Genomic DNA, 27,863 nt, shown 5'->3' on the forward strand with positions numbered 1-27,863 from the left:
GCAGGCAGTTTTTCGCACTTTGATCTCTTTGCGTAATTTTCATTCCCCTTTTTCGCCTTAGTCTCGGGCCTCATTCTCTCATTACTTTTTCACAACCAACTGTGCTCTGTCTGCTTCCTAGCTTGTCCTCTAGCCACCCCCTGTGGGCCTTTCTTCTTTTAAGAGTCTCAGCCTTCACCCCTCATTATTCTTTGTTTTCTGCTTTTCTCCTTGGGCCTTCTCTGCAATGAAGTCAGATGAAATATTTGTGCCCACGTGTGCAGATAAAACCCTGTTGAATGCTGCTGCAGAGACATGTGAGCTTATGCTGATACGTGGAGCCAACCGCCTCTTAGTGCATCTCTGGTAAACCTGCACCCATGTGGCTCAGCTTCCACTGGGTGAGAGCAGTGTAAACTCATACCCACACAATACACTGTGTAGATAAAACACTTTGTTTTCTCCAGGTGTAACTAACTGACATGTTTTCATCACTCTTTTGATCACCTCAAGTCTCTAATACACCCTGAACCCTGTCCTGCTTTTTTGCTGTCACATTAGATTGATAGCTACTTGAGACAGCAACCATTTTGAATTAAGTCTAACAAACAGGGCCTTTGTCCTGATTCAGTGAGTCACACCTTAGGCATGACAGCAAGATAAATATGCCCAAGGAATTACTGGTGCCTGACACATGCAAGACAGACAAGGAAACTGAGGCTCAGGCTGAGAGCAGGTCACCTGGGTCCATCACAAACAGTATGATTTTGCACATTCCTTGGACAGCTCTGGGGCACACTGCCTAAATCCATGAGATTCTTGGTGCCCTTGAGGTACAGAGTGGGACTGCCAGCACCAGTGCTCTTCCCAGTAGACAATGGTCTTCCTCTGTGCTTGAGCAAGCTGTGAAAGTAGTCATCTACCACCTAGAACATTTTGATTCAAGGAAGTGATTTGATTTGAAATGGTTGAAATTTTAGGTCAGCAGTCAAGAGTGAGACAAATTAAAAAAGTGAAGGCTATGCTAAAATTTTCTGAAAATGTTATCCTTGGTATTTGCAGACAACTCCAAATATAACAAGTATTTCTAGAGTATTTGCTAAAAATTCATGAAGAGCTGAATACCAGTTTTGATATGAAATTATTTGCTACAACAGAAGAAAATTGCTGAAGGAGGAACCTCCTTCTAGTTACAATAAAAATAAAAGAGTGTTTTCTTTCATTTTAGTGTCGGCCCATATGTCTTGATAACTCCAAATGAAACCAGAAGAAAACAGGTGAAGCAAAGTAAGTTGAGTTGTCTTATGTGGTAATACATTATTTCTACTTGAATGTTTAGGGGTCTGTGTGCTTTATCGCTCTTGCAACTTTCATCCTCATTTTTACAATGCGTTTATATGTGCAACTGTGACAGTGAAGTCAGTGCTATGAACATTCTCCATCATTGTGTAGGCTTTTCTTAAGATTAACTTCTCACCTGACTAAACTTCATGCAGAATAAATCGTGTTCAGGAAAAGGTTTTTGGTAATTTCAGTGCTGGAGCTGTTCAGGCTGACTTCTACAAGACTCAGCGGGAATTGGCTCAATCCCATTTACACAGGATTTAATTCAGATTGGAGAACATGGCTTTGAATTCTCTCTGGGTTAGGGAGAGGAAGAAGAAAAATATAAGCAAGAAATATTTTTGAAAATGGTCTCATGTGGAGACTAAAGCAACCACTGTTGGTTCTTGCATTTCCATTTAAGGATTGTGGGTGGCTCTTTTAATGAAGCTGGGAAGGGTCATTTTAGATGGAAAATGTCTGTGGATGTAAGTTCCCTTTTGCTTGACTTTGAGTCTTGCTCGTGAAAGTAGCTAAGCAGGAATACCCTGAACCTCTACTAGAAAGATTAGACACGTGTTAAAAAGCTTTCGTTGGCAAAGTTATAGCAAAGTCTGGTTGTGAAAGAAATTCTGTATGCAGAAGTGACCAAGCACTGCAGTCCTACACTCTTTGCTGTTTATTTGTGCAAGATATGAAAGCTGAAGGAATGTCAGTCAGCATTTGCACATTTTGAGCCCTCAAGTAAACAGTGCAATTAAATCCTTTCTTCACAAACATTGTGAATTCTGCTGAAATACTTCACCAGCAGACTGATGTGGGGTTGGGTTTCCTTTGGATGCAAGAGAGAAAATGGAATTGTTCCGAACCAAACTGTAATCTTCTGGAAGATGCTAATAACAAAGGTGCTGCTGCTCTAATAAAGATCTGTTTTCACTTTGTGCCACCAGCATCCAAGGTCTGAAGCCTGCCAAGTATTTCTGCCATGGATACTGGCAGAAATAGGGCCTCACCAAATCCAGTCTCTACCTAAGTGCTTCTTTTAAAGGTGAAATAAAAGCTGGTGTCTCTCTTGGGCATCTTTAGAGACTTTCCCAGGAACTGGCTTTACCTTGTTAGAGGAGAGCTGGTGTTAACATCTGATAGCCATAGCCTGCCATTAGAAAATATAGCTGACATTGGTTTTAATAAAAGTGAAATGAACTGAAGGAACTGAAATACTACTGTAAAATAAGGCTCCTCTTTCCATAGCCTTTGTGGGCCTTGCTGTTGAAAGGAATTGTTGGGGTTTTTCCTCTGTCAATTTGAGAGAGCAATTTAATCAGACAGCCATCCTAGAGCATATGGTTGATGCCCTTGGCTGCATTTTGACTTCCACCAACTACACCGGGAACTTGCCACCCATCTCACATGTGAACACCTACGTCAAAGTGTCTTAATTTGAAGCTGAATTGTGCATTCCTCCTGTTTTTATTTAGGGAGCATGTGGTTGGGAGAGAAAATTACTTATTCTTCATTTCCCCACTCAGAAGTGTTACACCACAAACATTTCCCTCCATGCAGCAATAACATCTTAATTATAACAACTTCTGTTTTACCTGTAGGAGTAAGTACTGTGGCATTTACCTACAGATTCCCAGGGGTTAAAAAGCAGTCTGTTAGCAGTCCTTTAGATGTTTTTTGTTTTGCTTTTGGGGTTGAGTCCTAGGCTTTGCTCACCATACCATCTTGAGTTAGGCATAATGTTGCCTTGTTAGCTGATCATTGCAGTGATTACATAACCTCCTGTGGGGTGCCTGAAGCCCCTGAGAACACGTTTGTCTGTTCCTGGATGGGTCTTCAGGGTTACATACAATTAGTGATACTGCCTGCTTTTTAGTATTGCCTCTAACTTCCATATATTTGTTTCTTTTTGTACCTGCTCAGTTGCTAAGAAAGAGCTAGATGACCTGGAGCAGTGGAAGAAAGAACACAGGCCAGGGCCAATTAAGTTGGTTCCGCAGAGACTGGGTAAGACATGTAAATCAGCTATTATGAATTGCAAAATTTTATTTTTCAGGACATGAGACATTTTTCACTTTTTCTCACATGCTACTTATTAAAGAGATTCAGTGTCAATAAGGGCTAACATGAGCCTACTGTCTGTTCTTTTTATGGTCTTGGCAATGAAGATGTTTCTGAGACAAAACATCATGGATTGTCACTCAAGATATCTGTCAAGTGTAGAAAAATCTATACTAATATTCGGGAAAAACAGGTGGATTATCCCTCCTTCTGGTGATATTGCCTGTGGTTGACGTCTCTGAGGAGGCTCACACTTGGTGTTAGCGTGCAGATGGACAGCATGTGTTGGAGACCCTACAGTTACCCATAAGAAAACTCCTCTGTGTTAGGGGCCAGTACATGTGCTTTCCTGACTGCTGACTCTTGAATAGGCAAAAGTGATCCCTGCAGCTTCAGGCATTTGCAGGCTAAATGTGCATGAGGCTCTGTATTACCACTTTTATAAAAATAACAACAGAGATGGGTAAATGAAAAACAGGATAAAAAGCCACAGGAACTTAAGTCACCCCGAACTGAACTGATGCATTTCGAAAGATAACCAACTTTTTTTGTAGACAGGTGATAGAAACCATAGGAGATCTCTTCAGTTATAACCACTATAAAACTTTTAATTTAGTGCTATATGGCAGTTAGGTAAAAAACAAAAACAAAAACAAAACAAAAACAACAAACAAACAAATGAAAAAAAAATCTAAACCAGCCCACCCCCAATCTCCCCAGAATAGGACTGCAGGTTGTGCTGAAGCAAAGGGAAGGTTATTAGAAGTGCTTTTCAAGTACAAGTCTTCAGACCCATCTTGTTCTAATATCTTTCCTTAATGTCTTTGGCACAAAATGTCTTGGCACAAAAGGTAGGAGAAAGCTGATGAAACTTACTGACAAGACAAAAATTGAAAGCATCATCTGTACAGAACACGATGAGGATACTGCGCAGCAAGAATGGGATGACCTTGAGGAACTGCACTAATAGAAATGGGACAAAGTTAATTCTGACAAAGTGAATTATTATGATGGTATAATGATGCCTTTTTTGGTTTTGTAATTTAGAGCTACCCTTCCTTCCCTTGGCTGTCATAAAAGAATTTGGGGTGCACAGTGTAAGCTATTGTCTGCCTTGACCTGGGAACTAAGTTCTTTCCTTGCCATGCTACACGAGATAAGTTGGGTGATGTACTGTGTATAAAATTAAATACAAGATGGGAGATGAAGGAATTTGAACTGACTTCTAACACAGATTTGGTTTTGTGGTCAAGGTGATACACAGGGGCCTAAGTCCCAGTTGTTTGCAGTGGTGAACCTACCTTTTCAAGTTGGTGTGATACCCTGTATTCCCACCATCGTATGCAGTCGTGTGGCCAGACATGTTCTTTGTGAGTTCATACATACTAGATGCTTCTTGCCTGTGAGCAGTTCCTAGGAGACATGCTTCTGTCCCAAGAGGACCACAAAGCTTTTTGATGAAGGAAGTGAAAGCTGGAAACAGAAATGTGGTGTGTGGTGTCTATGAAGAATGTGTGCAGGATGGCTGCGTGACTGGAGACATGGTGGCAAACTCATGGTGACTGACTGTGGGGAGTTTTCACCTTTTGTGATCCCACTGCATTTAAAAACTTTCTTGGGAAAGAAGCAAATTTAGAGAAAGACAAAGCAAGAAAAATCTGAAAGAATTCAAGGAAGTTATATGAGCTCTTCAGTCACTCTCTAGCTGCCACTTAGAACCACCCCTGGAGACTGAGACACATGCACTATGTTCAGTGCCTCTAAAAGAGATAAGGTGCAAAAATTATTAGATCTTATAATTCCCACAGGAACAAATTTGGAACTGAAGAAAGCTCAGGGAAGGAGAAAAAAAAATATAAGTGGCATCTCTAATTTTACAACTGTAGGTACTCATTAAGGTAAAAAAGTATCCTATGTTATTTTCTCAGAGTGATTTTAAGAGACACATCGAGTCCAAATCACCAGAGAATTCTTAAAGTTGAAGTTTCTTAACTCATGCTTTCCCAGATTTCAACTCTATAATATTTGACTGGCAAATTTTCAGGTACCATGGAGGTAAGAGAACAATGAAGGATGCAAAGTTCCCCCGTCCTCCATAAGCAATGAGTGGAGCAACAAATCATGTCTGATAAATGCAATGGCCTCTTTTTGATCATATTACATAAAGCCAGTCATGATACACTCTGACTTCAGTGAATCATTTCACACATTACAGCCAAGCCAACTTGAATGAATTAAACCTGGCTAAAAGGCTAAAGGAAGGAAGGAAGGAAGGAAGGAAGGAAGGAAGGAAGGAAGGAAGGAAAGGAAGGAAAGGAAGGAAAGGAAAGGAAGGAGGGAGATGAAGCAATTTTATTTCCTAGACGTAGAGAGGAGGCACTCTACAAAGCCAGCTGTATAACCTTGGTGCTTGTATACTGTATGGCCAGTCTTTCTTGAGAGCTTAACCTTCTGGAGTTATTTGTGTGCATAGAAATGTTGCCACATTGATCTACCATTCACTGAACCTCACAAAAGCACCGGAAGATTAGTTACCTTCCATTAGTAAGCAGAGAAAGCTGCTTAGTGAAGAGTGATCCCTCCTGAAAGATCTAGTATAGTTGTCTTACCTTTCAGGAACCTCAGGTAGCACAGATTGGTCCAGCTGCTTCTGTAGAATTAACAGCCACTTAGTGGGTAACTTCTCAGAAAAACACCTAGGTGAAAATACAGCCCTCATCTTCAGAATGGGTTGGGGGCTGCTTTTTTTTTTTTTTTTTTGCAATAACTGAGGGAATGAATTATTGGCTTTTCCAAAGCAAGAAAACACTTTGGAAAATAGTAGAGCAGAATAATATAATCAAACCTACTGCCTCCATCCCTTAAGACCTATTATCACTTTGTGTGGTTGATTTTTTGGTTGGTCGTTTTGTTTTGGTTTTTCATGAGGTGTTTGGGTTTGTGGGGTTTTTTTGTGTGTGTGTGTTTTTGTTTTTGTTTTTGTTTTTGTTTTAATTGAAGGCTGAATATTATGGCCAGATCTTTATATGCTCTAAAAAGAGAGCCTGTGCCTTTGGAAAGGGCACCTTCTGCTACCTGGATATGAATATGAGGTCTGTGGGAAAAGGGTTTGATTTCCATTTCAGAAAGGGGATTCTTCCTCAAGCCCCAAGACATTACTTAGAAGATATTCAAATGATTGCATCCCATTAGAGCTGGCAGACTCTAAGCTCCTAAATTTGATAAAAGAGAAACTTTTTGGCAATAAAATTTCTGTCTCTGTATGTATGTGTGTGTGACAAACTGAGCAAAGGCGGGGAGAGCTGAATCTGAAAATTAAGATTCACCTGCAAACCGTGACTGATTTTCTGAAACTGGAATAGTTCCTCGGTAAACTGTTCATATACTGTAGGACATATTTGCAGGTAGAGTGGATGATACAGTGGATGCTCTGTAAATAACAAGCTAGTGCTTTTGACGGATGGATAAAATGATCAAAAAGGTCTTCTATCTGTTCTCTTTAATGTCAGACAGCTACTGTAATTATGAAAAATTTCCTGTATATGCACACATCCAATCTGTTATATTGCTCTGTTCTGAAATGACTGGCATTTGAACTTAAAATGCTTACACAAAATGCAATTTATACTTTTTTTTCTTTTTTTTTTTTTTTTTTTTTTTTTTTTTTTTTTTTTTTTTTAAGGTGGAGAGGAATCAGAGGCTCAAGCAAGGCAAAAACACCAAATGATGTTCATGCAATCTAAATACCAGCAAAAGGTCAGGAAGAATAAATTTGTTTGTTTATTTTAAGAACGCAAAAAAAAGGTTTTCATGCAATGTTTCATATGGCTATTAAATGAACTCATAGCTGCTTGACAAAAGTCATGAAACCTGAAGGAAGCTGCAGAAAACTAGAAACAAATGTTCCAAACCAAAGAAAATGAGAAATCTGGCTATAAATATGTAGCAGCCTGTATTGCAGATCATATCTAAAATGATAACCAATACAGTTGTAAAGACACTTCTGTGTCTCTCTGCATCTTTCAGCATGCTACCTACGCTTTGACTAATTGATCAATGTACCACCCCATCCAGTGCTTATGTAGAAATGTTGTTCCTGTTATAAAAGGTATAAATGCTTGTAAGTTATCAATCAGCTGTGTGATTCCTTGCATAGATGCCCATTTATCCATCCTAGATTTCTCAGTTTTCACAAAGCCAGTATTGGAGTAGCTGGTGCACAGCCTGCTTTATTCAGTGCCTCATTTTAAGAAAAAAATCTGGAAACTTTCCTCAGACACACTTCAGGTTTGAAAGATGTGCAGTACAGGAGTCAAGTCAAGTTACCTTATGTATTCTTTGTATGCATACATATGTTAAATAATTTTCTATGTTTATGTCATACAGCTCAAGAGAGAAGAATATATAAAAGCAAAAAAGGCAGCTGAAGAAGCTGAAATCCTGAAAAAGAAAGAAATTCAGAGAGAAAAGGTAAACATGGTTAGTGCAGAGTTGGAGCCATATAACAAAGTTCATGTCTTTGTGCTTGATTTTGATGAACTAAATGGAACAGGCTAATTAAATGGAATGGTAGCCCTGGATTGCATCAAGGACTTACGAAATCCAGTCCTCCTTCTCTTTGTGGCTGACTGAAGGATGCCTAACCTGGTGTTCTTTGGGGCTTGAGTGTTCCTTTGGCTCTTCAGAAACTCCAGCCTCTTGGTGGCATCCATGCTGAAGAGTTACCAGAAAGGGACAACACTAGGGTCAGGACTAAAGTTGTGTGTACAGGTTATGTAGTTCACTTTGACATGAGCTTTATCTGTGTAGTGGTTTAAGCCCTGCCGGGACCGGAGAGCACGTTGCTGTTGCCACTTCTCCACCCTCTGCCGGTCGGGCTGGAAGTTAGGCACAAACCCCGGGTAAAAAATAAGAAGAAATTTAACATAACAGTGTGATAAACAATCTGAACACAACAGTGGCAGTGATAACAACAATAAACAGCAATAACAGTGAACAAGACAAAATATATACAGAGAAATACCGCAAATGGTCACGGAGCAAACCCGACGTGTGTTTCCCGCCACCAAAAAGCCACCAAGAGAAAAAAAAAAGTTTCTGCCCCTGGACCTGACATCAGCATGGTATGAATAACCCAGCTGGAGATCCCTTCCCCCTCTCTCTCTGCTTGGGAAACTTAACCCTATCCTAGTTGAACCAGGACAATCTGTAAGACTGGATTGATGCAGATGGCACAAAGACCTTTTAGAAATCCGTAACTGCATGCTGCACACATGGAAAACACAAGAAAATCCAGTCTGTCATCATGGAAAATGCATCCAAATGATGATAAGGTCAGTGTAGTCTATCTGCATGTTGCTGAGCACACCCTGAAATTTAGATGCCCCACCAGTCCCTCTGGGGCTTGCACACCCAGGTGTATTGTTAATATGTAAGATCATGTTTCTTTCTAATATTAACCATATACTGACAGCAATGATAGCTTACTTTCAAATTTTCAGTTTTATTCTGTGTTTTTTTTGTTTTTTTTCTATTTATTCTCACAAAGCGTCTTCTTGTCCTGTGTGCTGCATAAAACTTTGTAAAAGTTCATTCATGTCACCTTGGTGGAAACCGAGTAGAATGTACTTGAGAATGTAACGTGGAATTTAAATGAAAATAGAAAAGAGGGGGAGCATGATACTGATGTACACAGTAATAATGAGAGAAAGGGAGATTTCTCTCTCCACAACAGTAAAAATGATCTTCTGCGCAGAAGCTGAATGCTGAGAGTTAATTAAAAAATCATCACTACTGGATGATGTACAAGGGCTTGCACAAACAAAAATAGCTATAATTGCCTCTAGGTAAGGGTTAGTCTGTTCTCAGTCTTTCCGTGGTTAGCATTACTCTTTGGGGATAAACCCATACAGAATAGCTCCCAGGGGCAATAAATATTATCATGTGAAAATGTCATTAACAGTTACCAGCTCATGTATAACTCCAGAAGCAGTGATAATAGCAATAGAAGGGGATTAATTATATTTTATTCACCTATTAAATATATGTTGTTTGGCCTTGAGCATTGGACAAGAAAAATGTTACAATACTGATATAATTTATAGTTACACCTAGAAAATATATTGCTGTATCAGTTTTGCTTTCATGTTCTTTAATTTCCTTACCTTCACTCCCACAGATTATAAAATCTTTATAGATGTTGTAGACAGTAAAACTGTAACTATCAGTTTCTTCTAAAGGAGAATGCAACATCATGGCAAACATCTTTGCCAAACAGACTGTTTAATTTGAATAAATAAGTTTATACTCACAAAGCAAACAAACAAAACAGGAGGATCATAAAAGGAAACTCTTAATTTGAAATGTTTATTTGGGTTGTCTTCCATAATAGTGATTGAGCTGATGAAGATTTCTGTTTGTAAGATACTTATACATTAAAAATTCAACCGTGTTTCAGGAAAGCATGCTGGAAAGCCACTAAAAGGTGCCAATTTGGCTATCTCACCCTGCCTGCAAGTGAAAGGCTCCCAAGAGCTGAGGATGGCAGGAAAGGGATCCTAAAGAACTGGTGCTGTATGACCAACATTGGGCCTTGGTTACTGCAGGAGAGGAACTTTTTATTTAAAGTTATAGATCTGTAGACAACTGCATCTGCAGAGCATCAGCTGAGAGCATATCTTTCTGCAAATTCACAAGCCTTCTTTTCTTGCTGGCCAGTCCTTCTTTTACTCAAGGTTATTATTCATTCAATAAAAATCAAATTGGCAGTCTGAAGGAGATAGTGTCTAGCCAGCTTTATCAGCAGGGGCCCTGAAACTTTCCCAGCTGGAGAGTTACTTTGCCAACAAATGTGAATGGTGAAGCGCTATGGACTAATACGTGATGACTAGAATGAGTGCTGGTGCTCGACTTAGTTCTTCCTTGATTGTAAGGATGATGTACTGTAAGCCAGTGCTGCTTATGAACATAGGATCTGTTTATGTTATTTCTTTAATGCCGATTTTGCAGAGAAAAGCAGCATCCACTCTCCTGTTTTCTTTGTGACCAAGAGAAAACTGGGTGTTTGCCAAAGCAGTATCCAAATGTGGAAGGTCTGCCTTACCATCTGTAGGAGTCCGCTTGCCTGTCTCTGTCATTCTTTAATTAACCATGAGGTTTAGGTGCTGGAATACCAATGCTCTTAGCATCTACCTTCTCTTTCTCCAGCTCCCAGAGAGAAGAAGGGTGGATCCTTTCCTCTTATTCTGTGTTCCACAGGACCAGTTTGTGTGAACTGGTACTCAAGTCTCCATGTGTAGCAGTGAATGGGTTTTGGGATCCCATGTGCTCCATGTCACGCAGCTTGTCCTGAGACTGCTTTAATTTGTTCATGGAATAACCTTGGACTTCCATGAGTTTGGATATTATTCTTTGCTAGTGATCTCTTGAGTGCTAAGTGAATTAATTTTGAAGAGACTTTGCAACATTAGCAGGGGAGTCCCTATTGCTGTATTTGTCCCTAGTGCTGAGATCTGTCCCTGATCTGCAGAAAGTGTGTGAGTACAGGGGAAGTAGCATTATTAGTATTTGCTTATTAGTAGCAGGCATCTGCAGTTGGGTATCTTTTGTGCAGCCCTTCACATCACAGATTTTGACCAGACTGAACCATAACTTTTTTTGTGTCTTTTGGGTGAAAGGACTGTCAGAGTTCCCAAGAAAATAAACAAGTGGCTGATATTCGTTTTCTTGAGTTTTAAGCTTTCTGCATTTGAGCTGGACACAAAATAGCATAACTTCAGTGCACTGGATACTACTGTTTCCTGTCATTAAATCTCTGCTCCTGGTTACCCTGCCTTTAGCCTTTCCTTCTATATTCTAAATGTTGACTAAATATTAACAGATTCAAAAGATTTGAAGTGAAAAGGCTCAATGTAATTCTACTGCATGTAACTTTCTTTTGCTCTTAGATTACATAGTAACAGTCTTGCCATCTTTAGAAACTGTCCTATTTAGAATAAGCTGTAATTTCATTTTATTCTTTATCAAATTGTGTGCTCTTTAATTTGACTGTGTTAATCAACATGAATGGCCTTTTTCAGGAATTTGTTAAAACCAGGCACTTCACAGACCTTCTGCTAATGCTTTTCAACATGTTTACCTTCAATATCACAGCTGTTCCACTCTTGGCTTTGTTTTTGAAGACCATGCCAAATGTGGAGTGCTTTGGCAATGTCTATTGATAGATTGTCATTAGTTAGAGAATGTCCTAGTCCCTTTGTCTGTCATTTGTACGTGTCCTAAGCAGAGATCCTAGAGTAAACCTCCAGAGTAGAAAATAGTCACACCAGCCACAAGTAAATATTTTCAATATGCTGGAGTTTTCTTCAGGCACCATTCTGGTGGTAGAATAGCTGTAGGATATTTCAAAATTTTTTTATGTAGTGGGAGACAGGGGTGATACTGAAGGACTGTATTTATCAAACTTAACATCACTGTGTTGCTCTAGCTAGGAGCTAGACCACAGCAACTCCGATGAGCTTCAGATTTGAGCTTTCAGAAGCCTTGCAATATGATGGTGGATCCCATGTCAAATGTTATTTCAGAGGTGAGGGCATAAACTTGCAGTGTTGAGCAATGGTAGGGAAAAGCCTGGGAGCTATTACTGGTGTTTTGAAGATATCAACATCACCTTTGACAATAATAGATGCCATCAGATTCCCTTTCTTCCTCTTTCTTTCCCTGTCAATTTTTAAGTTGCACAGAAGAGTGGGAATCATCTGTCTCTGAGTGGAGGGATTAGGAGCAAACAAGATATCCTTTGAACACCATCAAAATTTACCTATACTGTGGGGTGACATTCCTTAATTTAGTTTGATTTTTTTTTTTTTTATTGCATCAGTAATTTTACATTCTACTACTGTCTCAGCATGCCAAATGACCGAGCAATGGAACTTCTTACTCAGAAATTTGTCTTCCTCCTTTTGTTTATTTTCCCATTTCCATTTTCCAAATAACAACTTCTAAGTCATTTGCCTTCCAACAGTTTATATCATTACACAGCATAGTGGCTCTTTTCCTATCGGCAGACATCTGACAGTTGTTTTTTTTTTCTTAATTCAATACAGGCTGAGGAGGAATTTGTGCTTGTTTTGCAAATCTCTTCCAGAAAATCATTCTTTATCCAATTAAAAAATACCCACCCTGAAATAACTGAAGGCAAAGTAATTGAGTAACTGCCAGCAGAATTGTAATTTTTCTGAAATGTTATTGACTGCAAGACAGGAAGAAAATGATGGGGGTAGGGGTTACAGCCCTGTTCTTAAAACCCCTTTTCCCCTTGCACACACACCCTACACCACTAGTTCTACCTGGCCTTGCACAATACCTCCACTCAGGTACAATGTCCTCTCCCTGATTTGGAGCTCTGAGCAAATGGGCCATTCCCACCTACAATTCCCTGTAGCAATTTTAAATTAAAGGACTTAATCAGTTGTGTGTCATCCAGATTTCCACAGGAGTTTTGTGTGTCAGATTTTGTTGACACTTGCACTGGACATGGTATCTAGGGCAGAATAACACTGGTTAAGTACAAACGTCTCCCACTTTCATCCATCTCAGCATGTATTCAGCTGCCCAGCACCTAATGCTCCTGAAGGCCATAGGTTTGTGTGCAAAGCTATGTGTACTTGTATCACTGTGCTTTCAGTGCTACAAGACTATGATCTGCTTTAGTGCAGTGGTTCGCATCATCTACCTTCTTACTAGGACCAGTGTTTTATCAGTTATACCAAGAGATGGTCCCAATAGTTCTGTGACATGAGAACTCTGCAGGCTTACAAGGCCCTCTCTGAGGATGGAGTTGTCTGCCAGGAGCACAGTAAGTGTTTCAGACTGGTCTCTTCACTAGGAGCTGTTTGGTCATATCTGAATACTTTTAAATTTGAGATTGGGTCACTTCTGAAATACTTGAATTAATATAATCAATGTTTTTTTTCTGGCTTACTGGAAATCCCGAGTATGTTTTCCTATTTTTAATGCTGTAGGCAGAGAGACTTGAAGTTAAAAAAAGACAACAAGAAATGCAAAGAAGACAGATGTTCCTTGAAGATCATTATTAGTAAGTAAAATTTTAAACTTATAACCTAAAATTCCTCATTTGCTTGTCCTGTTTTGGGGTTGATTTTTTTTTTTTTTAATTTGTTTTCTTTTGTGTGGTTTGGGGCTTAGGAAGGGTTTGGCCTCTGCTGCTGTTTTTTCACTTTTTAACTTGAAATGTTTGACTTCAGGGAAAGAGACAACGGACACAAACTAAAATACAGGAGGTGCCTCCTGAATATCTGGAAATACTTTTTTACAGTGAGGGTGGCTGAGCATGGGCACAGGTTGCCCAGTGAGGTTGTGGGGTCTCCATCCTTGGAGATACTCAAAAGTTCTGGGCAACTGGCTCTAGGTGGCCCTGCTTGAGCTGGGGGTTGGATGAGATGACCTCCAGAGGTACCTTCCAACATCAACCACCCTCTGATTCTGCAAAATATTCCAAGCCTCCTCCATACCTCATTCTGTGAGAAATTTGGTTCAGTAGATTTCTCTTAGTTTCTCAAAACATACACTTTGAAATAAAACCCATGAATTATAGAATGACTTTGTGCTTTATTTCTCTAACAGAATCAGTGTGATAATTCAATCCAAGACTAATTATCAAAACAGGATCTAGATTACATCTCCATCTACTTATTTTAGTAACTAGTAAAGAAATCTAACCCACGTGGAAATAATGAGGATTTCCTATATTTAGCATAGTCCTACAGCTTAAATGTAGAGATCTACTGTGAAGACCTCCCTAATGTCAGATGTAGATATGGCTTAACTCCTGACATAATTAATTCCATTGGCAGTGAAGTTCCTGCCTTGCCAGTTCACTCTATTTATTTATTTTTAACTGATCAAATCCAATTCTATCACATAATTAACACACAATGCTCTTTAGCCACCTTTACCTTTTTTATCTTTGACTCCTGAAATTACTCACCTATGTTCTTAGCATGACTGATTGCTCTTTCCACCTCTTTGACCTTTAAAGGAGTCACTTTTGTCACATGCTAGTAGCTCCAGTTCCTTCATCACTTGCCCAGACTCTGTTCTCTAACGTATAGACATTTCAGTGCTTTCTCACTGATCTCAGCCTTTCTTGTCTTTTTCCTTTTATTTCTTCCCATTTGGCTTTAGGTACAGATCTTTCCTTAAATACAGTGCCAGCATTTCTCTCTAGATATTGGTATATTGCCTACTGTTTGTCCTCTGTTTGTCCCAGTGTGGATTTCCCCCACACACACCTTGATTCCTCAGGATTTCTGAAGACACTGCACAGCTTTAGATCTCTGCCTGTTTCTGACAGACTAGACACCTTCTGGCTCTTTGAGCCTAACTCAACAACAGCCTTATCAGATCTTTTCAGTGCAGGGTCCTCAGTTACAGGACTTGCATTTTCCTGAGGGGATTGTCAGGGTTCTTTTTTTTTTTTTTTTTTTTTTTTTTTTTTTTTTTTTTTCTTCAGGCTTATTCAGTTTTGAACAGAGACATATCTCTTCCTTTCCCTCACCTTCCCAGTCTGTTCCTTTTTTGGCTGAGGGTGAAATGAATTCTTCTGATCAGCACTTGTCTGTCAAAAGCAGACCCAAACCATCTGAAACACCTTCATGTGGGCAGTCAGTTGGTCCTCAGGTGGTGCAGGAGCTCAGACTTCCTGGGCATTAAGAAGGACACTGCCTGGCAGATGTCCTTTCCACTGATTTAGAAAAACCTTTTGAGTATTCAGCTGCTGTCATCTTAAAAAAACAAAACTAACTGATGCAACTCAAGGTAAAGATGGATGGTGAAGCTCTGTTGCTGGAGATTATGTTCAACAATCAGAAGATTATTTGTATGTACTATGTATTGAACATACATCAAGAGGGCTCTGTAGATACTGCACCTGGAGGAAGTGAGATGAAAACCTACCTACAGTGAATGCAGTTTTGGTTAAGCAAAAACCTCCCATGCTCTACAGCGACACTAGTGCCTTCCTTGCTCTGAAGGAATCTTCTGGTAGGCAGAAGAGGAATCTTTACCAGTGGATGTTGTTGAGGTTGGGTATTGCTAATGTAGTGCTAAGATACATTGCCATTATGGAGCACAACATCCAGGAATAATGGAAAGATACGATACTTGTAAAGTAACTCCACTGAAGTACTGCTGGTTATTAGAGACATGTTCAAACAAAAGTGCTTAGTATTTAAAGATGTGCTTTTGCTTACTATGCAAAAATGAGTGACTCAGTACTTCCATCATCTAAGAACCTCTCTAGAGGCGAAGAGGACAAATATGAGGTTGTGCCCCTTTTCTCACTGTCTCTGCTAGAGTATTTTGATCTCCTTCCCTGCTTGCTGGGAGAGAGGGGAAGGAAGGTCATGCACAGCATATAAAACAATGACCTCTCAAAGTCATGGCCTGTGAAGTAATTTCAAAAGATAAGCTGCCTTGTTAGTCTGTCTTCTGTAAGCATCTGTAGCTGCAACATCACATTTTTCCTGAGGAGATCAATGCCTACCAGCAGTCTCATTAGCTGGGAAACCTTTTAAAATTGATCACTGCTTCTAGCTGTATCAGCCTCCATGGGGCAGAGCCCAATCACTACCTCTCCTGTATGAAGTGCCACTTCTATTTGATAAGGAAAAGCACTTAAGAGTCTCATGTCACTAACATATAAACATATACAATAAAGTATGATGCTGCCTATAAGGTCATTGTTCTGATTAAATTCCTGTCACTATTAAAAACACAAACTGAAATCCCGTTTCAAATGGTGTAATGTGAAGTAAGTGGATGTCAAAAGGAAAAATTTTCTGCAGCCTCATCCACAGTCTGCAGAATACAGTTACTTCCTATCACTTGAAAGCCTTGTTAACTTCTCTGTGTACAACTGGCCCTTGAAAGCCAACTGTATCTGTTATCGCAGTTGCTTCAGTGTGTGTTTATGTCTTGTGAGAATGAGGTCTAGACACACACACAGAGTGCTGTGGAAAAACCTTCAAGCCTCTCTCTTTTGGGATCAGCAGCTCCTCTGACCCAGATGGACTCAAGCTCTATTAAGTGACTAAAATGTACAAAACTCACAAGGTATATCCTAAAGTAGCTGTGTATAAAAAGCCTGAAGAGCATACAGGAGCAGACTTTGCGCTGGGGGAGTTCCTGCATAGCCGGATCGCTACTGTTGTAGTAACAGAGAAGCACTTGAGAGATTTATTGGTGATAGTGTCACTGTGGTTCTGCCTCTGGAAATGCCAGATTGAGAAAATAAGCAATACACGTGCACTTTTCTAGCAGAAGCTACTTATACATGATACGGAGTCCTCAATTGCTAATCCTTGTGAGGAAAAGACTGAGTGTCCATCTTTCCAAATGGGAATGAAGAAGAGGTTAGACAGCTGGCACAGGACTTTGCAGGACATTGCTCCTTAGTTAGGACATAAGAATTGTCATTTAAACAGTAATGAAGGATGGCTATCTCAAGACTTGCCTTTTTCTATGACTTGCTGTGCAAACTGTATGAATCTGTGCCTGAACTGTAGTGTGTCTCACCGTATGATTTTAGCCCAGCTCTCTAGTAAGGTGCTTTTGTTTAATTTGGATTCGACTTTCCAGAAACTGTAGAGTTGGATGTGATCCACGGCCTTTCTAATAGCCATCTGCCTGTTTATGTAATGGGAAAAAGCAGTCTAGAACATAGGGTTACTTTTTAATAGTACATGATGGCTGCTATATCACTTCATCCTTCCCTTTGTTACATATTCGTGCTTCTGTTTTTGTGAAGATTGTACTCCTGTAAAAATTCCTGGCACTGCTGCACTTGGGTACATGTGTGCACTCAGTATATTCTGCTCAAAATTTGAAGCTGGAAACAGAATTTGCCAGAGTGCCTCTGAGTGCATATTCCAAACACAAGGCAGGAGGTTCACCAAACCAAGCTGATATACACTTGCCTGCCAAAGCAGTTTTCTCAAAAGGCATAAAATGCAAGAAAATAAAACCTGAATAAACCCAGAATTTTTATTTATTTATCTATTTTTACAGGATAAATACTAGTGTCCTTGCAAGTTTTTAGTCCCCTATGATGTGTGATTCAAACAGCAGGCTGGTAACAAATTTTCCCTGCAGAAGTACAAATGTAAACCTGACCAGACTTTTAATATAGATTGCTAGAGAGAATGAGAGAGGGCTCACACAAAAACGGTTTGCAGCCTTGAGAATCTTTTGTTTGCTTCTTTTCACCACAGTGGTCTTCATTTTGTTCATTTGTTCCTGATTATTTTAAGCGTTGTCAATTATTTAGCTAACAGGCAGAAAACTAGGCTTTTATAGACATCCAAAGGGACTCTCTTGAGTGTAATAATGAAGGCAGTTTATTGAACGCCTGTGAGGTTGCTTTCTAATTGTACGCATTAATCTGCCCATGCAAGCTGGCTGAAAATATAGAAGCAGATTGCACATGCAGATGGAGCACACAGAATGGAAGATCTATGCCATAGACTTATACAAAACTGCATTTTCCTTAAAACTGGATTTATGCTTATTACTTCAGATAATAAATGAAACTTGATGTCTAAAATAACTTCTAAGAATATTGAATGAGTTGGTGGGAGGAAAGAATAGCCTAGCTGTATTATTTCATCCAGTCAGGAAAAAAAAAAAAAAAAAAAGTGGGTTGAATGGAAAGATTAGTTTTGGGTGTGGGTGAGAAGTGATGAAAATAATTCTGCTGAGAAAGTTGTCTTTTTTAAAAAAAAAACCCTTATTTTTATACTTTCTTGAAGCCTTACACCTAAAATGAACTAGTGCCACATTTTTTTGTTCTTATCCCCAAGAACAGAAACACAGGCTCAAGAACTTGCAGACAAGAAAGCCTACCAAGCCAAAGATAGCACAGTTTCGATCACTATCATTAGGTTTGCCCAAGTCCTCCTTAGTATGCTTGTGCATTACTCCCAGGGAAGTCTGTGAATACTGCTTAAAGCTTGGTTTGTGGTTACTGGAAAGATTTGTGCTGGAAAGCAAGTGAACTAAATACCCAGAGGCTGGCCTTTCTTCTCAGTGAAGGGCACTGCAAAAGAGCCATCAACATCATACAGGATTTTAATGGGGTAATTCTTTAACATTGTAATCTTTCTCTTCATAGCTTCCAGTAAAAGATAAATCCCCCACCCACGCACATGCAAAAAAAATGGATATTAGTTCATTAGTTGCTGACAACTTTGCACATGGATGATGGGATTTTTTATCTTCTTACCCCAAAGTGGACTGTCCTGCATGTGTGGGTTAGAGCTGACGTACAAGAGAATCAGAATCCGTGTAGAATTGAGGGCATGTTTGTTGTTGACAGACGGAAGTGTAACCCCCTTACCCTGACCCAGCTGTGGGAAACATGGCAGTTGCTTGTTGCCTTCTGAACTTACAAATAAACTATAACCCTTATAAACTATAACCCTTATAAACTATTTGTTGTGGCAAATCTCTGCAAAGAGGAGAGGAGGGGCCAATGACATCCTGGCTTGTGTCAGCAATAGCGTGGCCAGCAGGGACAGGGAAGGGATCTGACCCCTGTCCTCGGCACTGGTGAGGCCGCCCCTCGATTCCTGTGTTCAGTTTTGGGCCCCTCACTACAAAAAGGACATTGAATGACTCGAGCGTGTCCAGAGAAGGGCAACGGAGCTGGTGCAGGGTCTGGAGCACAGGTCGTACGGGGAGCGGCTGAGGGAACTGGGGGTGTTTAGTCTGGAGAAGAGGAGGCTGAGGGGAGACCTCATCGCCCTCTACAGCTCCCTGAAAGGAGGTTGCAGAGAGCTGGGGATGAGTCTCTTTAACCAAGCAATAAGCGATAGGACAAGAGGGAATGGCCTCAAGTTGCACCAGGGAAGGTTTAGACTGGATATTAGGAAGTATTTCTTTACAGAACGGGTTGTTAGGCGTTGGAATGTGCTGCCCAGGGAGGTGGTGGAGTCTCCATCCCTGGAGGTGTTTAAGAATCGGGTCAACATAGCGCTGAGGGATATGGTGTAGTTGGGAACTGTCAATGTTAGGTTAAAGGTGGACTGGATGGTCTTCAAGGTCTTTTCCAACCTAGACGATTCTGTGATTCTGGATGCGAGAGAAGGCACATGTAACGGCCATTGGTTATTGGTGGTATACAGTTGGTATACAGATGGTATACATTGCTCCTCACTCAGGCTACTTCCAACTTTCTTGATGTTGCAAGTTGCTACTTGTAGCATGTTGCTACTTGTAACGTTCTTAATTTTGAAATATGTACCTTTGGTGAGATTATTTTCTCAAATGGTATTATTGGTCCTCCAGCTTCATTCCCACTCTAGCAAATGATTTCCATTAGTACAAATCCCAACTACACCTCCCTTTGCAGTCTCTTTCTCCATGTCCCAACATAGAATCTATGGGAAACCTGCATTAATGGACAGTAACCTCATCAACCTTTGTGTCAGCTTGGAATTTCTTCTATTTTAAAATTTGATTTTGTTGGGCCACATGACAGAGGAGCAGCAATGGCCCTAGTACCAGCCAGCCTGGCTGATGGGTCATAGCAGGTGCCTGACCAGGATGCAGATGGGATTGCACAAGGCAGAGCCCTCACTGAGGGAGGAACAATGACATCAGTAAGAACACACACCCCATGGACCTTACTGAAATGAAGGGCAGCTTTTCTTGTGGGTAGGCTTTGGTAACATTAAGCAACTGATCTTAATTTCTGCAAAATTTGAGGAAGTTGTTACACTTAGCCAATTAAATACCTTGAAGTGGGGAAAAGTATAGACATGCTTGCTGGTGCTGCAAAAAGATGCGTCTTGAATGAAATTCAGTTTGGTGTTTTGGTTTTGATTTTGAGAGGTGGAGTTCTGCTATTGTTTAAAAACCATAATGAAACTTCTGGGCAGATGTTTGAAACTAACGTTATGTATGCATTATGCAGTGTTCTTAGTTTTTCAGCTGAATTGGAAGAAAATGGTGAAATAGCACTTTAGCACTGCTTATTGGCATTGAATATGGAAGCTGACATCTCCCTGTCATTCAGCACTAGATGCTATTTCTGTTGTCTTACAACTACGACTACCCATGTTGTCTCATCTCTGAAATGGCTATAATGATTCACCTGGCTTGAGATTCTTTATTTTTATTATTTATTACTGTTTTTGAATGGCTCTTGGCATACTTGTGGATGTTCATTAGAGCCGAATCATAATGCTAGAGATCTCAAAGCTTGAGAAAACAAGGAGTTCAGAAGCTGTCTTGTTTTCAGTAGTGATAAGAGTGGCCATTATCTTTTTAAAATTGTCTAGAGAAACAAATAGATTTATTATATATGCAAAAGTATTGTGCTGCTTCTTATTCAAAAGCACCAGCATAAAAGCCAGTATATTTTTCTGTATCCTGGCATTTCAATATCCATCAATTAAAGCAAAAAAAATTAACTGCCACTGGTTTCATTGGGAAGGAGTAATGAAGACTACAAGAAGCCTTTTTAATTGATGCATTTTTAGTGTTAGTCTGTAAAACAGACTTAAAGCCAAGAACTTTACGTGTAGGCAGAAAAATTATTTTTTACATCTTTGTTCTGAGATGAATACAATCTCATATGAAAAGCTTATCAAACAATGCTGTGCGACTCAGGTGGAGGAAGATGTTGGGGCCTGAGTCTGTATCCTTATTCATGTCCCTTAAGATAAATGCTTTTCAGGACTGGCTTTTAGGTTTGCCTTGTAGGTCTGAGGTAAGACTAAATGACACACATAGTTAAAGACCTTATTCTGTACAGGATTTTAGACCTCAGATCCTGCAATAAGATCAGTTGTGGGTCTTCAGATCTTCCACAGTTGTAAACTGGAGTCAACTGTGGAGCTCTCGGCTTCTTGACTGTCAAGTCTGGTGACCCTGTTGGAGCATGATGAGAATTGCCACCTAGGCCAGAGGAACACAGGCTCACTCTGGCTTTTATATCCACCCCCTTGTCTCACCCCAGTGGAAATATGAGCAGCACACGCATTTAGTCCCAAACAATAAGAAATGTGTGTGGATTCCCTGATCTATAGCTTGTGAGTGCAGGCTGCCAACTCTAATTCCCTGAATGACACCTTTCTCAGTGGAACACCTAGCAAATTCGTGTTTCTGCTTTTCACATATATTTGTTGAGCTTCAAGTATATGGTTTTACGTACCAGCCTTTAAGAAAGGTTTCTGCCTGAAGAATGATTGTGAAATGTAAAGCCATGTATCTGAGGACCCACAGAAAGCATCTGCAACGTAGACTGATTTCCAGAGTCACACATTGTCCCCTCCTAGTATGTTACTCAACGATTCTGGCAGCAGAGTCGGTATTTTCCCATGATAGTTCTTAAGAGTTTTTCAGCCCCTGAATCCAGCATTGTGCTTCACTCCCCCACAGCTACATCTGTAGTCATAAATTAAACACTGTCAATCACTGTCACTTTGGATGCCAACAGGCCTGAGACTGCCTGCTTCCCTTGCTAGCACTTTTTTACTTCCCAAAATGGGATGGTTGCATGCAAAGTGCCTGCTGGGAGCTACTTGTTGATATTCATTCCCAGACAGCAGCCAGGAGTTATTTGGGAAAGTGATATTTGGTCAAAACTGTTCCAGGAACTGTTACCACAATACAGATGACCGAGTTCCCATGGTAAGAGCATTGCCTGGTGCTATTATACATACCAGTATGGGAGTAGCCTGTTTTAGGTAGCAGAGCAAAAGGTTTGTTCCCAATGGTGTAATGGGATACAGGACTACCAAGAAAGACAAAATACCCTCACAAGATCACTCCAGTCTAACCACTGCTTTGAAATGGCTCTTCCCTTCAGCCTGATGCTTAGGGGTAGCCAGAGGTCAGGTTAGCAGCCTGTTAGGAGGGTATCATCTTACTTTATCTAAATTTTGTATCTCCTTTCGCATAGCTATTTTTGAAGGGTATCAGGATGCTGCTGTATTCAAATTAATTTCCTCAGCTCATGCTCTTCTTCCCTTAATATTAATTAGTTTAGAAACACATTTTATTAGCACCTTTGATTAGATCTTGAAGTCTTAGCAAGTGAGTGAGATGTTGCTCCAACTGTCTGAAAGTGGAACATCTATGGACACTTTGATTTTGTTTTGCCAATTACTAGGCCTAGCATAAAGGACACAGTGAGCACAAAGATGAACCAATAACCAAATTGTATTTGATATAAAAGGGTGAGTACTGGGGGTACAAACAAGTCAGATTATACATAATTGACATCAATCCCACTAACCCCAACAATGACACCATGTGACCAACAACGGGTGGAATAAATGGTGAAATGCAGTCTCCCATAGAAGGGAGAGGAAAGAAGCGAGTCAACAAGCCAAGTACATAAGATGAAGGAAGCCACATACTGAATCGCTACACAGCCTATGTTTACAAAGACCAGACCAGACCTGACCTGACTGGAGCGGAGCCCGGTCCCAGGGATGCAGGAGGCCCTTCCCCAACAGGGAACTCTGCACAGTGCATCCACCTCACAGACAGACACTGCCCCTACCTGCAAGTGGTCCCAGCTTTTATCCTCAAGTGTGACACCTGACCTTTGGTTACTTAATGCAGACACCTGGGGCTCCTTTCCCCAATGGCTCTCCCTGCAAGGCCAGACCCACCCTGGAAGGAAGCTTAAAGGTAAACTCACCCCTGCTTTGTGAAGGGCTGTGGGAATCACCCATATGTCAACCTTAATTTGGGGCTTGGGGTTGAAACCCCAGCATTTCAGATATGCTGATTTCCTTCTGGAAATAATGCTTTCATCTCTGGAACATTAATTGAACTGTCATCTCTCCAACTTTCCCCTTTCCCTGCAGCATGGCTTATGCTATGCTCTGCATTGTCATGCCTATAGGTTAATATAATGAAAAATACTATTCAGACAATATTTTGACAGTTTGGCAACTCCAGGTGCATTGCTGAGTTTCCATAGAGATGATACACAATGATTTAACATATATGACTGACTTGACTGAGTTTGTCTTTAATCAGGTTTGGAAACCTGGGTCCCTTTCTTGACATAGGGACACAATTAATTATTACTTAATTTGGTGCAGTAGTGTGTTTTCTGTATTCAAAGACAGTGCACAGTCTTGCTGAGAAACTTTATTTGCTTCCACTCTTGTAATCATATTTTCTAATACTGAAACTAAGCTAGATTTTCATCTATCGGTGTCCTGATCCAGGAAATATAGTGTCTTAACCCTCCACCCTATTTTTATGCAAATAATGAGAACTTCCACATATTCCATGTCGTTCTTTTGCCATCCATAAGGAATTAGTACATCCAGGTATACCTCCAAGTTGCCAGATATTTCTTTGCAAAGCTTCAATCTTCTCAAATACATTCCAGTCTTTCTGTAGGAGTTCTTAGTCTTTCTGGTGTAGAAATAAATTGGTGGGTTTTTTTGTTTTTTGGTTTTTATTTTTTCAGCAATTTTAGCATGGGTAGAGAAACACTGCAGTTTAAAACTTCAAATTCCCAAAATTTTTCTGTGCTATGTCACCACCCAACTGCTCATCTTTCATGGACAAAATGTGTGTGCTTAACACTTGGGTAAGAAGACTATTCATTTATTTAACGATATAGAGGTGATTTGTAGATCAGGGAGTCTTATGCTTCACTTGGTTCTTTCTGTATTGGCTAAGGACCATGTTAACTGCTGAGGGAATGGAAGAAAGGAAACAAACTGGGAATGCTGACTCTCTAAAAGCATGACCTGCTACAGCTTGAGCAAGTACTCTGTACCTGAAGTGGTAGTATGGTTTTGTATTGTGCAGAGTAGCAGAGAAGAGAGAACTTGTGGGTTCTTGTTCTTTTTCCTCACTTCTCAATATACCCACTGGCCAGCAGGATGTTTTCAAAGAATGCATCTACTCACCATTTCAGATCATGGAGTGAAAGATAAAAACATGCTTGGTAGTCTGTTTCAGCAGTTAGTCATCATCATTCTTTGGCAGCCAAGGCTTTTTCTTCAAGGTTAAATACCCTTCTCTGGTAGTGGCATCTTCTCCCCCATAGAGGTAGCTGGTTGCCCTGTTAGCAGACTAAACCTTTGTGTTGAATGCCTCTTGAAGCACCCTTTCTGTTCTCACTTACGTACTTTCATGCTTTCCAAAACTGTATACAGAAATAAAATTGCCTCTTTCCTCTCACTCTGTTCCTTTGAGTGAGCAAAGACTTAAATAGATATGCCTGGGACTGCAGGTTAGGAAACTGATTCCTGATCGAGACACTGAAACTCCTGTTCTTAACATTTGTTTGTGTGTTACTTGTGACTTTGTTTAACTGTAGTTGGTTGAAACTGTGAGCAAAGCAATGCTACTTCTGGTTTATAAGGGATGTAACTGGAAAAATAAAATAGGTCTTTCCAGAATAAGGGATGACAATGTTGTGTAATTTCTCTTCAACTGAAGACAAGCATTTTTTTCAATGCTGCAAAAAGTTTCCAAGTCTTTCTGATTGAATAAGTAGTAGGATTTACAACAGTTCAGTGAAGCAGTTGGATCCTGATGAAGTCCAATGGTATGTGAGTCTGTGCTTTAGGAGCTTTACAATAAGGAAAGAAAACATAGCCACTGTAGACCCCAAATATGCAAATGACAGTAATTGTGTGCTTAAAAATTCCTCCTAACAAATGTCTTATCTACAGTATAGGTTCTGTATCCTCTGTCCCATTTCATTCTGTCTGTCTCCATAACCTTTTGTTCCACCTGTGATGTTTTACAGCAGTCACATGATAAAATGTCTAGGCTAGAATCCAAGTGTGGAATAAAAAGCTGTATTTATTTTTATGGAAGCACTAACAATTCTATTTGGATTGGATTTCTTCATAGCAAAACCAATGAATTATTGAACAGATTTGACTTGGGTTTGCCAAAGAGTGATTCCTGTCAGATTGCTAATGGTGGCCCAGAATCTACAGCATGGGTAAGCAAAACTATGGCATGTGCTATATTTTCTGTCAGCTTTCCAGGTGCTGTCAATACTATAATATTAGAATATTCTAATTGAGCTTAGTTGCCAAGACATAATTCAGTGAGTAGCAAGGAGTCTTTCTGGGTGAATGAAATGGCCTATATTGTCGCTTACACACTAGCAGAGTATCCTACATAGTAGGGGACTGCCTTTATTACTCACAGATATCTCTCTGATAAATGAGAGCCAAATTTATATTCTAAGGTCAGATCAGAATCTTAAATATCCTCTATACGCATCCATCGGTGGCAAGCGTTTATGAAATCTCAACTAGTTCATGCTGGCAGATGCTTTACTACATGGAAAATTTAGTCAGAAGAGAAGCTTATATCTCACTACATCCTAAAAGTGATTCCATAGACTGCTTGTGGACTTTGTCACAGTTTAAGTGAGACTGGTAAGTATCAATGTAACTATGAAATAAAGTATTGCTTAAACTTCATTATTCTAATTGCTTCAAAAAGGCTTTTTCACATATGATTAGTCTCTTCATGTCTAAACCAAGATTTCCTACTGATGTAAAAACTTGCAGTGAGGAATATTAACCCTGAGATCGAAGGGTTTCCCTTCCTGGGGGAAGACAGCAGACAACCAAGTGGACAGAAACTTGTTACAAGCAGTAGTCCTTAGTCAGCAGAAATTGGAAGTGTCTGATCTGGGCAGCCCTCTGTTGTATACAACCTTGAACACCAACAGTTGAGTAAATGGAGGGAACAGTTTACTTTCATATTTCTTCAAAAGCCGTGGAAATGTGCAAGACCCTTCTGTTATAGAAACTGCTGGAAACACTCTGTATATGACAGCTCTGTCTTCTCTAGTATCTCTTCCTGGTTTTCATTGCATGAAAAGGGAAAGTGATATTGAAAATAGGTTCCTTTCTCCTTTGATTCATTAGGTCATTTTGTGTCTCTGAAAACTGTAAAGAAATTTTAATGAATGTGAGCAGATATATAGCTTGAAGGATCCAACTTCTGCTCAGCAATGCAGGTCAATTGCAGGAGAATGGCTTTCAGGCTGTCTTTTGTAGTCCTGGGTGGAAAAGCAAGATGAAGGACTATGGGAAGGGAGAAAAGATGTCTTAAAACCACTTTTACATCCCTCTTGAGGCATTCAACTTTCCAAACAGTGGGGAGCTTATTCTTTGGTAGGAAAGACCCAGATCTGCAGCTTATTGTATGGTGTGAACATTGAACTGAGAAGACAAGTGAGCTCATGTCCCCAGGACTGACTTGGATTTCATCATTTTGGTGCGGTGTCTTCATATCTATACAGAAGTGAGTGGATGCCTGAAGAAACACTGAATTCTTTCAGGTGTACAGGTGCTACTTCTAGCCTTTGCCTTCTGCTTCACCTACGTTTGTGTGCCTTTCTTGGTCCAGTTTTTGAGGGGTTTCTTAATAAATTATGCCAAATTACATACTATAATTCATCTTTGACTTCACTAGTATCCAAGTAGATAAAATATGTAGTTTATCTGTACTATTCTTTAATACTAGTTGATATTATATGTCTTTTGCATGACAGCATTTCTGTAATGTTGTGAATCAATTCATCACTTGCTTATAATGCAGCAATGAAGTTATCAACATGTCTTCCCCACCAACTTGGATGAGGTACAGTCTATAGGCATATGCACAGCCTCTGTGCTCTGTGTGAGGATTCTGAAGCATATAACCAATGAGTTGTTATCTAAATAAACTCTGTGTCCTTTGTGTGGAGCAATTAAAAGATTCAGGAGCAATGCATTTGAAATAATGAAGTGTGATAAGCTTAGGAACTGCTTGACATACACACTAAGAGGAGGGCAAATATATATATATATATATATATATGTGGGTTGTTGGGTTTTTTTTTAAAATTAATGTTCTAAAAAAAGTTTGAGACAATGTAATGTTGATCAAATTTTCTCGCTCACATCATTTCCTTGATAGTGATATTAATTTAGCACACCTTGTTCAAATATCAGTGTCAAATATTACTTGATGTGCATGAACAAATTTAACTTCTTTGGAGTGACTCTGTCACTGGTGACTTTTTTGGCCCGCTTATTTAATCAAGCTCATAATTAAATTTAATCTTGTCTTTCAAAGTGTTACCAATCCTGTGTAGATTTTTATTGTCTTCCAACTTGATTAACATACACTCCACACAATTCTCCAAGCCATTACAGAGAGTAATGAATAATATTGGACCCAGAATGAGTCTCCCTGGACACATGTAACAACTCCTCCCAGCTCAAAATTGAGCTATTAATAATTGCTTTCTCTATTCAGTCTTTTTAGCAAATTATGTGCCTGATGTTTTGATGGTGTCATTCTGCGTGCATATATCAAGTTTTGAGAACATTGTGTAGACCTGCGACAAATTCCACACTAAAGTCAAACCTGCACACTTCTTGTATTAAATTATACTGCCTCATTTTTTAGCATGCTAC

General features: G+C 39.8%; 1 protein-coding gene across 1 annotated transcript in view; it reads left to right on the forward strand.

Moving 5' to 3' along the window:
• EPSTI1 (epithelial stromal interaction 1) overlaps positions 1-27,863 on the forward strand; it is a 46,890-nt gene that overhangs the window by 8,841 nt on the left and 10,186 nt on the right. The window contains exons 2-7 of the mRNA XM_026853154.1: positions 1,208-1,266; positions 3,229-3,312; positions 7,049-7,122; positions 7,753-7,836; positions 13,389-13,462; positions 25,288-25,381. Of these exons, the coding sequence (XP_026708955.1) occupies positions 1,208-1,266; positions 3,229-3,312; positions 7,049-7,122; positions 7,753-7,836; positions 13,389-13,462; positions 25,288-25,381 (469 nt within the window). The remainder of the gene's footprint in view (positions 1-1,207; positions 1,267-3,228; positions 3,313-7,048; positions 7,123-7,752; positions 7,837-13,388; positions 13,463-25,287; positions 25,382-27,863) is intronic.

The sequence above is a fragment of the Athene cunicularia genome (genome assembly GCF_003259725.1).
Source record: "Athene cunicularia isolate RWA chromosome 1 unlocalized genomic scaffold, athCun1 chr1_part1, whole genome shotgun sequence".
NCBI classification, from domain to species: Eukaryota; Metazoa; Chordata; class Aves; order Strigiformes; family Strigidae; genus Athene; species Athene cunicularia.